Below are 15,064 nucleotides of genomic sequence, written 5' to 3' on the forward strand. Positions count from 1 at the left end.
GGGAAGACCCTCTATGAGATGGATTGATTCGGTAACTGGGGTAATCGGGATGGGTGTGTCAGAGGCAGTGAGGTTGGCACAGGACAGAGCAGGGTTTAGAGCTGTTGTGCATAGGGTCGCTATGAGTTGCAAACGACTCGATGGCACATAACAACAGTTCTGTTGTGATGTCACCTCTGTCATTTCTTAATTGAATTATCTGTGTCTTCTCTCTCTCTTTTTTTTCTTTTGTTAAGATTGCCAGTGGTTGGTAAATTTTATGGAGCCTTCAAAAAGATAGGTCCTGATCTTATTGATGGTTTGAATTGGGTTTTTTTTTGTTTGTTTGTTTTATATCTTATTGATTTCAGCTCTTGTCCTTATAATTTCCTTTCTTCTAGAGGCAGTAGACTTAGATTGATGTTTGTCTTCTATCTGAAGAAGGTGTGGAGTTAGATCATGGATTTTTCTTCTTTCTTCCTTTTTTATGTGTGTGTCTTTTGCTATGAACTGTCCCCTGAGGACTGCTTTAGTTGCATCCCAGAGGTTTGAGTATATTGTATTTTCATTTTCATTTTCATTGTTTCAAGGAATCTTTTATTTCATTCTTTATTTCTTTTATAACCCAGTTGTTTTCTAGCAGAGAATTATTTAGTTTCTACATGAGTGGTTTTGTAAACTTTACCACTCTGTGATTAATTTCTATTTTCTTGACATTGCGGTCTGAGAAGCTACTTTGTATTACTTCGATGTTTTTTTAATTTGAGGCTTACTTTGTGTCCTAATATGTGATCAGTTCTGGAGAATGTACCATGTGCACCTGAGAAGAAAGTGAATTGAGTTTTAGTTTGGTGCAATTCTCTATACATCCACAAGGTCTAGTTGGCTGCCTGTATAGTTTAGATCGTTTGCATCTTTGTTGAGTTTCTTTTGAGTTGAGCTATCTTTTGGTGATAGTGGTGTGTTGAAGTCTCCTATTGCTACTATGGTGCTGTCTATTGATGAGCCTGATGCCACATTCCTCTTAATAGAGTCTAGTTTTATGAATTACTTGTTCACCATACAGATATAGATAGGTATGGAGAAAGGATACAACTTTGACAAACATCCTTCCTGATTTTAAACCAAGCAGTGCTTCCTTCCTCTGTTCAGACAGCAGTTTACTGATCTAGGTATAGATTTTTCACAAACACAATTAAATGTTCATGGATTCTCAATGTTAACCATAATTTGTTATGATCCACATAGTCAAATGCTTTGCATAGTCAATAAAACACAAATAGATGGTCTCCTGGTAATCTCTGATTCAGCTAGCATCCATCTGAGATCAGGAATAATGTCCTTGGTGTCACTGTCTCTTCTAAACCCCACTGGCATTTCTGGCAGTTCTCTGCCAATGTATTCTACTAGCAATTTTTGGATTATCTTCAGAAATATTTTGCTTGCACATGATATAATGATATTGTTCCATAATTTCCACTTTCTATTGGATCACATTTCTTGGGAATGAGGGCAAAGCAAACAATGACAGGAGCAAGCCATGACTCTGCTAAAGGTCCTGATGCCTGGAGCAAAGGTCCACACATAGTGAGGAAGGCTTGTGATAGCTGCAGTCAATAATGAAAAGATCTGTTGCCTTGGGAGAAACTGCTCTCCAAGACCTCTCCAAAGAGAACAATATTGTCAGTTTTGAAACTATGATGTACCTCATCCAAGCCATGGTATTTTCAATTGCTCCTTAAGTGTATAAATTTTGTACAACAAATAAAGATGTCAAAAGAAGAATCAAATTTTTTAAATTGTGGTGTTAGAGATGAATAATATATATCCCATAGACTCCAAAAAGAACAAACAAGACTCTCTTGAAAGAAGTGCATCAGGCAGCACCTTAGAAGGAAGAAAGGTGAAATTTAGTCTCACATATGTTAGGCATATGGTCAGAAGGGGCCAGTCCTTTTAAAAAGAAATCACGCTGGAGGAAGTTCTTGATAGATTTTTCTAATGCAGACTATCTTGATTTCTTGACTGCTACTACCGTTGGTAGATTTTGGATCCCATTAAGATGAAATGGTTAACGTCAATCATCTATCTATCATGATGTTACTTTTTGATCCAATGGTGAGGATTTTTGTTTTCTTGATGTTGAGGTGTAATTAATATAAAAGGGTGAAATTGTTGATCTTTTACATCAAAAGCCTCAGGTCTTTCTCACGTTCAGCAAGCAAGGTTGTGTCATCTGCATAATATAGATGGTTTGTGAGTTTTCCTCGGATTCTAATGCCGTATTCTTCTTCTAAAGCTTAATTTCTTGAACAAAATTCTACAATAGGGAAATTTGCTGCCAAAGACCTCTCCCAAGGTGCTAAGAAGCAGTGATGTCAGTGTAAATACTAAAAGTGCACTTGATTCAAGCCATAGCCTTTTCAATTCTTTCCAATAAATCTGAAAATTTGACTGTGGATGGCAGAAGATGAACTGATGCCTTTGAGCTGTGGTGTTAAAAAAGAATATAGAATATCTTGTGAACTACCAAAAGAACAAACCTATGTCACAGAGAAATTACAGCCAGGATGCTCTTTGGAGGCAAGGATAATATGTGAAACTTTATCTCACATAATTTGAGTATGTCATTAGTATGGGACAGTCCTTGTAAAAATCATGTAGTGAGTGTGGCAACAGCTTTGGTTTTATCAGAGATAGTGAGGATGGCTTAAAATAAGATAGAGTTCAGATCTGTTGTTCCTAGGGTCACTATGAGTTGAAATTGACTCAATGGCACCTAACAACAACACAGCTGGGGAAGGTGGTGGAGAGTCATGGAAAGAGAGGAAGACCCTCAACAAGCTGACTGTAACAACTGACACAGAGACTGTAACAATGAGCTCAAGCATGTGACACATCATGAATATGTTCCAAGATAGGACTAGGCCAGATCCGTTGTTCATAGGGCCACTGGAAGTCAAACCAGGCTCGATGACACATAATAATAACTTTCCTGAAGGAGCTGCTAGACGCCTGTCCAAGCACATAGTTAAGTTATTCATAATGTAATCCTCATAGTGTAGTCCCCACCCATGTAAAAATATCTTGTAAATTTTCAAGTGCATATCCTACTTAATAAAGGAAACCAAAACAAAAAAGTTGTAATACACTGAAAGAAATCTCAGCTTTATTCTAAGGAATGAATATTTTTGTCATTAAAACAAAATACCAGAGATGTTCTCAGTCCTAATGAGGTCAGTCATTTCCTGTTTGGAGAGTCAAATATATTAAGCCAAGTCATCTTTAATAAAGCTTATGCAAAATTGCAAGGGAAAAAAACAGAATCCTAAGAAAGGAATAAAACATAACAATATTCAACAAAGTAAAAAGACATGAACCAAATAAGTTTATTTTTTAAAGTAGTACTAGAACTTTGCAACATACTTGGCAGATATTTAGAAAACTATTCCAAACAAAATAATATGTATTCTATCTTACTATTGCTGTATTATTACTCTCAAAAATGTTTTGCAAAGTCACATAACATAGTCAAAGGAACTTAATAACATCAATAGTGATATCTAATGACTCTTCACATGCTTATATGTCATTTTTAGAATTCATTTATGAGTTACCTGGTCATAGCTTTGTTTATATTCCTGCTAGAACATTTGCCATTTTTTAAAATAAGTTTTTAAAAAAATTAGATTGATAGAAAAGCTGTCATTTTACTGGCATTAATGTGGCTTCAACATTAATTCTTCTTGTAAAATAATTGTGATGCCAAGTAGATTTTATTTTGTTATGGAGTCAAAAATACCAATCCTTTCTTTATGATATCTTACATTTTGTGTCAGGTTTAGAATAGTTTTGTACATGCTAAATAATCTTTTAAAATGATTAATTTTTTCTTGTTGTACTTTTTATAAGCTTATCTTTGACTCATCCAGAATTTATTTTATATATAATTTACTTACTTACTAGAGAGCCAGCTTTATCTCCAAAAAATAATTATGTGGTTGTCTAATATAGTATGTCAAATAGGATAACTGACTTATTTGTTATACTACCTTTGTCATATATTTGATTCCTTTATGTCTTTCTATTCTCTAATCTCTCTCTGATTAAATCTTTGCCTGCACCAGCATTTATTTGGAGTACTGTGGCTTTATATTTAAACATCTGATAAAGTTCATTAAGTTCTTCTAATTAAATATTTCCTTGGTTTATATATATATACACACACACATATATAATTTATTTCTTTTTCTCTGAAAGTATTTGAATAACCTAAGAAATAACACTCTAATCTCATATCATACATTTTAAAGCACTTTCACATGCCTTTATCTTAGTCAGAACCAATTCACAGCTACCCTCCGATGAGTTTCTAGAGGCTGTAAATTACACAGGAGGAAACTGTCCATCTTTCTTCCACAGAGCAGATGGTGGATCCAAACTTTTTGCCTCTGGGTTAGCAGCACAACTCTTTACCACTAGAACAGCCTTATCTCACACTGTTCTTGTTGTTAGAAGTCGTTAAGTGCACTATGACTAATAAATACCCTATGCACAATAGCTCTGAACCCTGCTCTCTCCTGAGCCAATCTCACTATCTCTGACAACCCCCCATACAAATTAATGGATCATTTTTTAAATCAATAAGTAAAGGCTATGTGGTTAAGAAAAATGTCAAACCGCAATCAATCAGAAAGAATTAGAACCAGAATCAAACAATGATTTCCTGGCTCCAAGTCCATGATTATAGTTGATCACTTTGTCACACAGAAAAAAAGGCACGATACTTAATGAGCCACATAAATCTATGTAGACATGAGTCTTAGTCGTATAATCTTCTATTCTATTGAGGACTTCAGTTCTTTTCTCTGGTCTTCTGTATTATTCATCAGCAAAATCAAATCATCTTACTAGATACATTTTACAATACAAGCTAACTCAAAATGTTTATAACCTTGTAATTATCACATGGGATGTCCATGGCACCCATTTATCTCATGTTCTGACTTTCCCACTGTGGCCACTCCTTCATCGTGCTCTTTATATGCCCATTCTTCTAAGCCTAGCCATTAAAGGTTGAAATTCTAGCCATTAAAGGTTGAAATTCTGCATAACTTTGGCCTACACCCTCCTTTCTTCTCACACTAGAGTCTCTCTAAAATTATCTCATCCACACTCATTACTTGAACAACCACACATCACCAATGACTCACCAAAGACTCTTCTATCCGTTAAACCTGTTCATCTACTGCCAACTTGATGTGCCAGCCTGGCTGTTTAAAAGGCATTTTAAATACATTCACTTACTCATTGCTGCAAGGTTGGAGCCAACTGATGGCTGACCCTCTAGCAAATTTTCAGAGGCTGTAAATCACATGGAGGGAGATTGTCCATCTTTTTCCTTCAGAGCAGCTGGTGGATTCAAACTGCCTGTCATTAGAGTGGCAGCACAACTCCCTGCCCACTAAGCCACCTGGACTCCATATAAATTATGTCCTAAAATTAAATTAATGATCTCTCTCATAATGCTAGCTTTCTTCAAGTAACACTTAACTCCATTAATGACATCTTTTATGTCAGCTATTCAAATTAGAATCCTGGAATTCATCCTTGATACATTGTTTCCAACTATTTCAAATATCTAATAAAGGTCCAAGACATGTAAACTTTATTCTCCATATTTCTCTCAAATCCATTTATTTCACTATACTTCAACAAACGCACCCAAGCAATCACTTCTACTTGAAATACTAAAAATAACATCACAATCTTTTCATTTGCAATCTTTTTCCTTATTCTTAAATAGCAAGAAATCCTTTTCAAATTGCTAAAAATACTTCAGCAGTTTTCTATTCTTTGTCATTAAGCCTATGTTTTTCATACGCTAAGCCCTGCATGATCTAGCCTTTCCTATTACCCTGCCCTTCTTGATCTCCATGTGATGGTTTCTCTGGCCTTCTTTCATTCATTCAACATGCTCTTCAGGGCTTTCTTTGTGCTAGTCCCTCTATCCATAAGATTCTTTCCTTCTTTTATATTAACTAACCTTAATTTTTAAAGATCACAACTCAATAAACATTCCATATAAAAAGCTCTTAGGACCTCATTGATGGAGTCAAATCTCTCTGTAATTTTTACATTGATAGCAGCTATAATTTTACTTACATGTGAGTGATTATTGTCTCTACTGCTTAGATGTAAACTTCTTGATGAATGACAGGGACTAAGTGTTCTTTGCCAGAATGGGTGTGCCACACATAAAAAAACCTCAAAAGCTGCTGAATTAGTGAATGAAAGAAGACAGCCATTTAGAAACAATGACGATGTCTGTCTGAAAACACATGTATTCTAACTATGAGTATATTCTAATTGACTAGGATTTTGGAAAGAAAATGAGACATACATCAGAATTCATACCAGTGACTTATTGAACTATTACAACTTCCTGTTAGTGACAGAAGTAAAAGTGCATGAAGTGTCTGCCTAAAGCATACGGTAGGGAAATTATCTCCAAAACAGAATTCTTCATTCCAGGAAGGACAAACAATTTAATGGAAGGAGGGAAGAAAATGTTTAACTGTCACTCTATAGAGAAAAAGAAAAGTTACAAGGAAAGGGAAGAGAAGGGAAAGGAAAGAAAAAGGAAGGACGTTCTCTTTATTGCTATTGTTGTTAAGTACTGTCCAATTGGAAGTGACCCAAGACTGAGCATAAGAGGCAGTAAATTGCCAGGGAAAGTGCCTATCTTTATCCTGCAAAGCATCTGATAAATTCAAACCACATGCCTTTGAGTTAGCAGTGCAATTTTCTACCACTAAACCACCAGTTCTGTCTTAGCTTTATTACTGTTTAACAAATGTGTTGGCACTGAGATCCTTTCAATTTTGTGTTAGATAGGTACATGGGATGTGAATGGAAAAACCCTGAGGAAAAATAACAATGGCAATAACAAAGTACAGTTGACTAGATTTCAGGACACCTTCATTTACTCTCAATATAGTTCAGTAGACGCAACTTACAAATAGATTTTAAAATTCTATCTAGTTATAAAAGTAAACAATCTCAACTCACATTGCTATTGAAACACAGTCAACTCATAGCTTACATTTCTGAAACTCGTTGCCATCAAGATGAAAGGCAATTTTGGCCACCTCTTGTTACCTTGGACATTTATACATATCTTATTAGTTATCCTTCTATTTTTATAGTAATGGTATTCTGAAGTATTTGTCTTTATTACACTGAAGTAGTTGTGTATTCTTTTTTTTCTACAGATTAGCAAAACATTCAGAGAATCAGATTTAAGAAATCAGTTCATCAGAGCTTATGTCGTCAAACTCAGGTGAGTGGAACTATATTAATAAAAAAGATAGGCACAGACGAAATTTGATTTATTTGAATTTTCTTCCAATGAAAGTGTATAAGGAGTTCACACAATTTATTTAATATTATAAAAATATTATCCTAGGCGAGCTCTGGTGGCCTAGTGGCAAGAAGCTGCACTGCAATCCCAGAGGTGCATGGTTTGAATCCACCAGATGCTCTGCTGAAGGAGGAGGGACAGTCTCCTCCTGTACAGTCAGATCTGATTGGACGGTACACACAAAATAATAATAATAGTAATAATAATAAATAAATAAATAATAATAATTATTATTATTTAAAAATATTATCCTAAACAGTTTAAAAAATGTTGCATGTAATATATTTACGGTATAACCATTCATTTCCTATTTTTATTTTTTTATACTGGTTTATTTACAAAGTTCAAATACACTATTTTTCACACTAGATATTTCCAATTTTCTTCACCACCCTCCACTCATCAAATTTTGTGACACCAAGATTAACCCCTCCCCCTGTCTATCCTCACACCTCCGCTTCCTCTCTCTCCACCTCCTTTGGAGCCTCATATTAATTCTACAATAATGGTTTTATATTTGTCTTTATGGAACTGAGTTCACTCAGCATTATGTTCTCCTTTCTCTCCAAAATTACATAGTAATTTATAAAATTATGCTCCTATGTGCTGCACATTATTACATTATATGAATGTACCATAATTTCTCAATCCTTTTGATTGTGGATGGACATCTGGACTGTTTCCATGTTCTTGCGATGGTGAATAACACAGCTATGAACATTGCTGTACAAGTCTCCATCTGTGTCTCAGTTCTCATTTTCTCAGAGTATATTCCAAGCAGTGGAATAACAGGATCATATGGAATTTCTGTGTTCAGATTGTTGAGGAAACGCCAAACTGCCTTCCAGAGTGGTTGTACCATTTTAAAATCCCACCAAAAATATATGAGTTACTATCTTTCCACATCCTCTCCAATAGTTATTACTCGTTGTCCTGTTAAACTTGGCCACTGTTACTCGAGTGAGATGGTACCTCATTGTTGTTTTGATTTGCATTTCTCTTATTGAGTGATTTTGAGTATTTCTTCATGTGTCTGTTTGCCATTTGAATATCTTCCTCTATGGAAATTCTTTCCATGACTTTTGCCCATTTTGTAATTGGGTTATCAGTCTTTTTTTCTTGTGGAGGCCCAGAAGTATTCTATAAACTTTCGTTGTAAGACTCCTGTCTGAGCTGGTATTACCAAATTTTTTTCCCAGTCGATATGTTTTCTTTTCACCCTTTTGGGAAAAGTTTTTGATGCACCCATGGATTTAATCTTTTAGAAGGTTCCATTCATCAGTTTTATCCTCTTCAGATTGTACAGTTCTGACTGTATTTGGCAGTCTCTTTATACCATAGACTAGGCCTTCTAAGTTGGATCTCAATTTGTCTTTTTTGAGCGTTATAGTTTGGGGCTTTACTCCCAGATCTCTCATCCACCTTGAGTTGATCTTTGTGTGTGGTGTGAGATGTGGATCCTGTCTGAGCTTTCTGCAGGTGGAAATCCGGTTTTGCCAGCACTGTTTGGTGAAGAGGTTGTCATTTCCCCATTTGATAGCTTTGATTTCCTTTTCGAATATCAGTTGACCATAGATTGTTGTTGTTGTTGTTATGTGCCGTTGAGTCGCCTGCGACTCATAGCGACCCTATGTACAACAGCCCTAAACTCCGCTCTGTCCTGTGCCAATCGCACTGTCTCTGACACTCCCATCCCAATTATCCCAGTCACTGAATCAATCCACCTCATAGAGGGCCTTCCTCTCCTGTGCTGTCCCTCCACCCTCCCAAGCATAGCTGAGTCCATATCTGGGTTCTGAATTTTGTTCCATTGGTCTATGTGCCATAGTCTTGTACCAGTACCATGCTGTTTTGGTTATTACAGCTGTGTAGTAGGTTTTGAGCCCAGGGTGAGCTAAGCCTCCAATTTCATTTTTGTTATTCAGAAGTGGTTTGCTTAGTCAAGGCTCTTGCCTCTCCAGATAAACTTGACAATTTCCTTTTAAATATCCTTGAAAAAATGACTTTGGTATATGTATTGGGATTGCATTGAACATGTAGATTGCTTTTGGTAGGATTGTCATTTTCACAATATTGAATCTTCCTATCTATGAGCAGGGCACATTTTCCACTTATTTAGGTCTTTTATTGTGTCTTGCAGAAATGCTTTGTGGTTTTCTTTGTATAGGTCTTTTATATCTCTAGTTGTTTTACTCCCAACTGTCTCAATTTGTAGTTGGCTATTATAAATGGTATTGCTTTCTTGGTTTCCTTCTCTGAGTTCTCTTTGTTGCTGTAGAGGAATTCCTCTGATATTTGTATATTGATCTTATATCCTGCAACTCTACTAAATTGGCCTGCTAGCTCTAATAGTTTTTTTTTGTTGAGTCTTTAGGGTTTTCTTTATACACTATCATATCATCTGCATATAGTGACAGTTTAACTATCTCTTTTCCAATCTGGATGCCTTTTATTTCCTTCTCTTGTAGTATGACCCTAGTAAGCATTTTCAATCCAATATTGAATAGATGTGGTGACAGTGGGCATCCTTGTCTGGTACCATTTCTCAAAGTAAATGCTTTTAGTCGTTCTTCTTTGAGAATGATGTTGGCTCTTGGTTTTGCATACATATGTTTTAGTATGTTGAGGAAATTCCCTTCTATTTCAATTTTGCTGAGTGTCTTTATTAGGAAGGGGTGTTGGATTTTTGTCAAATGCCCTTTCTGCCTCAATTGCTATGTCATATGGTTCTTGTTATTAACTTTATTGATATGGTGACTTATGTTGATTATTCTTCTTATGTTGAACCAGGCATAACCATTCTTAACTTATATCAACCCTAAAACTGAGAGTAAAACTGCCCCTAGGGCAGTAAATCATTCTAGAAAAATATAATTACATCTTTCACAAAGCAATGGATCTATTCAAACTACCACTGCAATACCAGGGTTCATCTGTTGTTGTTGTTGTTATGTCCCATCGAGTCGCTTGCGACTCATAGTGACCCTATGTACAACAGCTCTAAACTCTGCTCTGTCCTGTGCCAATCTCATTGTCTCCGACACACTCATCCTGATTATCCCAGTCACCGAATCAATCCATCTCCCAGACGGCCTTCCCCTCCTGCATCTGCCCTCCACCCTCCCAAGCATGGTGTCCTTCTCCAAGGACCAGTCTCTCCTTACAACATGACCAAAGTGTGTCAGACGAAGCCTCAGAATTCTTGCCTCCAAGGAGCAGCCTGGTTTAACCCTCTCCAAGATGAATCTGTTTGTTTTCTTAGCAGTCCATGGCACCCTCAGCACTCTTCTCCAACACCAAAGATCAAAAGCATCAATTCTCCTTCTATCCTCCCTGGTCATTGTCCAGCTCTCTGATGCATGACAAGTGATTGCAAAGGCAATGGCCTGTACCAGACATACCCTAGTCTCCAGAGACACACTGTTGCTCTTGAGTACTTTAGAGAGGTCCCTAACAGCAGACTTTCCCATAGCAATACGTCTTTTAATTTCCTGGCTGCTGGTTCCAAGAGTGTTGCTTGTGGAGCCAAGCTGACTAAAGCTGTGAAATATCTCAGTCTCTTCACCATCCATCCTGATGCTGCCAATTGGTCCAGTGGTGAGAATCTGTCTTCTTGACATTGAGCCTCAATCCATACTGAATGCTGCAGTCCCTGACCCTCAGCAACAAGCACTTCAGGTCCTCCTCAGTTTCAGCAAGGCTAAAAAAAAGCCCACCCTAACAGGTAACGCAGAGGACCTCCAAAGCTGTGCGACACCATGTGCCTTCAGCATTGCAGCACAGCTTCTTGCCACAAGGCCACCAGAGCTCAGTGTCAATTATCATTATCTTTGTGACCAGTGACAAGTGACTTAATTTCTTTATACCTCAGTTTCTTCCATTGTGAAATAAATAATACTAGCAGCGCCTCACTAATAGAGCTGTTATGAAGATCACATAAATGACTAGGTTACAAACACTTAGCACTGAGTATTTCTTTAAGAAATTATCTTCCTGGCAATATCTATTATCTTTTCCTTTTTCCTTATCACTTGTTGGGATTTTTCTTGTTGATTTTTAAGAATTTACTAGAATACTTAGTATTTGTCCAGTTTATGAACTGTGAATATACTCTGGCTATCTGTAACATATGTTGACATTTTGTTTATTGTACCTTTTGTTGTACAACATATGTTGAAAAATATACTGGTTTTCTTATAGTCACTTATTCACTATATCTTAATCTGTCATTTCATGTCCAAAATATATGCATCTTTGGTCATTGGGTTGCCTGTGACTCATCGCGACCTGATGTATTATAGCTCTGAACTCTGCTCTGTCTTGAGCCAGTCTCACTGTCTCTGACATGGCTTCCCCCATTATCTGTTACTGTGTCAATCCATCTCTTCTGGGGCCTTTCTATCCTGTATTGTCCTTCCACCTTCCAAGCATGATGACATTTTCCAGGAATTCGTCCCTCCTAGTTACATGCCCAAACTGTATATTTTAATCATATCTCTTAAAGCAAGTAGACAGGCGGGTAAGACATTTTAGTAAATTCTAATCATTTTACCCTTTAACTGACCATTTTAGTCAATTTACATTTAGTTTAATAACTGTTATATTTAAATCTTCAATCTGCTTTCAAAGTCTTTACCCTGGTTTTTTTTCTATGATTATTTTTCCTACTACCTTTTCTTTTTTTAGATGAGTGAAATTTCTTTGTTTTCTCCCACTAGTTTGAAAGTTATACATTATTTTCCTCTTAGGAAATTTACCAAAAATTTAAAATTCACCCAAGAGTTTTTACTTACCCTCTACTTTTCTTTCTAATAACAAAGGAATTTTAACTTCTTTAGGCATGTTGGTAGGAGGTCCCTGGGGAGGGACATAATGCTCTGAAAGGTAGAAAGTCAGTGAAGGAGACAAACACCCTCAACCAGGTGGATTGTCACAGTGACTGCCGCAACGGACTCTATTGTGTCAGGAAGTGTAAGGATGGCACAGGATAGGACAAGGTTTAGATCTGTGTCCATAGGGTCACTGTAAGGTGTACTCAACAGTACCTAACAACATAACAACAAATACCTAACTCAATCTGACTTCTATTTATCTCTTAACAAAGTACTTCTATTGTTATTGGGGGTCCCGAAAAAGACTCAAAGGTCCTTATCTTCTTCTGAGTAAGAATGTACCCTGAATCTATTCTGGGGCCAAGATTATCCAAAAGGAAATGCTGAAAATGAGGAAAAATTAAGCTGAAACAGTGTTTATGAAATCAAGAAGCTCCTCTGGATGGCTGCAGTTGGGAGCTGCCTCAGTCCCTTCTTATTTTTCTCCTTTATGAGTCCCTATAATTTTTCTAGTTAAGGTGGTGGTGGGAGAGCTGTTCAGAATGTTATTTTCTTGGAAAATTATTGGATAATTTTTAAGGTTTTCATATGCAATCTTGCCAACTTGCAGAGAATATAAAAAAAGAATGCACAAAGGTATGAGCAGATTTCATTTTTATTTGAAGCAAGTAGAAAAAAAAAAGACAACAGGGCTTCTGAAATCACTATATCAGTAGCACAAAGTGGGTCTTATGTTTCATGGAGATTTGAGGAAGGGTGATGATTATTTGTTAAGAGTTGGTTAAGTAATGTTGCCATAGCATCTTTTGGGAGGAGTGAATGCACTTGTAGTTCCAATGTTTCTTCATATATTTTATATTTAATTTCATCTCCAAAATCATGGCTAAAGTCAGGAATTTTAGTATTATAGTGAACTTCTAGGATAACTCTTGCTCATAGTGGATAGTTCTACGAAGACTCATAATTTGGTTTCAGCCAGGTGTCTCTAAACAACAATTTCAAGAACTTATGAGTAATTCGGAAAAGAATGTAGTGCTTTTGTTCAGGGAAGGCCACCATTCCTATGGTAAATAGAGCATGTCTTAGTCAGAGACTACTGTCCCCAGCATGCCTCACTTTCTTCACAAATCCTTCACAAGTATACATGAGTGACAAACTGTTCTTTTGAAATTTTCACTCTGAAACACGTCCCTGTTTTAGTTTCATTATCGTATTATAGTTTAGTTTGGATATAAATTACCAAGCTCCTTTCTCTGAGTATTTTGAAAACAGAATTATGCACTGCCTTCCATTATTGTAATTAAGAAGTCTTATTTTATACCAGTACTTTCCTTATTATAAAATCTTCCCTTTGGTGTTCAGAGTTTTATTATGATGTGTTTAGGTGAATATTTTCCGTTATTGGTTTTGTCTCAGACTTGTTGAGATCTGAAACTTTATATCATCTTTTGATAATTTTCAATAGTATGAATTCTCAGGAGAAATTGCTATTCTCAGGAGAACTTTATCAGGAGAAATTTCTATCCATAACTGAAACTATGAGGTATATTTCATAAAACTATAAGCATATTTTTTCTTTGTAATCCATGCTTTGATAAAGGGTTCATCGAATATCCTTGAACATTTATTCACATCTTTCTCAGTTATCCTCTTGTTTTCACAATAGTGGCCTTTTGCATAATTTGTCCTTATAATTTAATTCTTTCACTCAGCATAATGGTCTCTAGTTTCTTACAAGGTATATAGTATTTTCTGATATCATCATTGCAGAGGGCTGCATAGTATTTCATTGTGTGACTCTATCATAATTTCTCAATCCATTCATTTGTTGATGGGCATTTGGACTGTTTGCATTTTCTTGCTATTGTGAATAATGCTGCTTTGAACATAGGTGTACGAATGCCCATTTGTTTCTAAGTTTTTATTTCCTTTAGATATATTTCTAGTGGTGAAACCATCGACAGCTTTATCTTGCTTGGATCCACAATTAACACTCCTGATACCAGCAGCCAGGACATAAGAAGACACATCACACTGTGAAAATCTGAAGTTAGGGAACTCTCCACATTATTGAGGAATAATGATGTCAGTTTGAGGACTAAAATGTGTCTGATTCAGCCCATGATCTTTCTGACTACTTGCTATGCCTCTAAGAGCTGGACAATGAATAAAGATGATGGAAAAAGAATTGACACCTTTGAGCTGTGGTGTTGGAGAAGAGCGCTGAACATCCCATGAACGAACAGATATGCTTTGGAGAGGGTGCAGCTACAGTGCTCTTAGGAGCAAAATGATGAGGCTTCACCTCACATACTCTGGCATTTTGCTAGAAGAATTTATTTTTTGGAGAGGGACATGATGCTGGGAAAGGTGGAGGATTAACAAAGTAGAGGAAGATCCTTAGCCTGGTGGATTGACACAGTAACTGTTGTTATGGCCTCTAGTGTGTCAGGAAGTATGAGGATGGCACAAGATAGGATAGGATTTAGATAGTTTGTTCACAGGGTTACTATGAGTTGTACACAATGCCACAGCACCTAACAATGACAACAATGTTCAGCATTTGGAGAAAATGTCAACTCACCTTTCACAGTAAAAAAAATATATGCAAAACTAAGAGACAACATAATTCTCAATAGAGAGAGAAAAAAAACATTAGTTTTGTGAGCAGGGACCAGAGAAGTCTGCCTACTATCACCATTCCTATTCAATGTTGCTGTTGTTGTTGTTGTTGTTATGTGCCGTCGAGTCGTTTGCGACTCATAGCGACCGTATGTACAACAGCCCTAAACTCTGCTCTATCCTGTGCCAATCTCATTGCCTCTGACAC

General features: G+C 36.5%; 1 protein-coding gene across 1 annotated transcript in view; it reads left to right on the plus strand.

The window, feature by feature from the left end:
• TMPRSS11D (transmembrane protease, serine 11D) overlaps positions 1 to 15,064 on the plus strand; it is a 78,168-nt gene that overhangs the window by 25,429 nt on the left and 37,675 nt on the right. The window contains exon 4 of the mRNA XM_006902724.1: positions 7,254 to 7,321. Within this exon, the coding sequence (XP_006902786.1) occupies positions 7,254 to 7,321 (68 nt within the window). The remainder of the gene's footprint in view (positions 1 to 7,253; positions 7,322 to 15,064) is intronic.

Source organism: Elephantulus edwardii, unplaced genomic scaffold (assembly GCF_000299155.1).
Source record: "Elephantulus edwardii isolate Elephantulus edwardi_28Jun2011 unplaced genomic scaffold, EleEdw1.0 scaffold00442, whole genome shotgun sequence".
In the NCBI taxonomy this organism is placed as follows: Eukaryota; Metazoa; Chordata; class Mammalia; order Macroscelidea; family Macroscelididae; genus Elephantulus; species Elephantulus edwardii.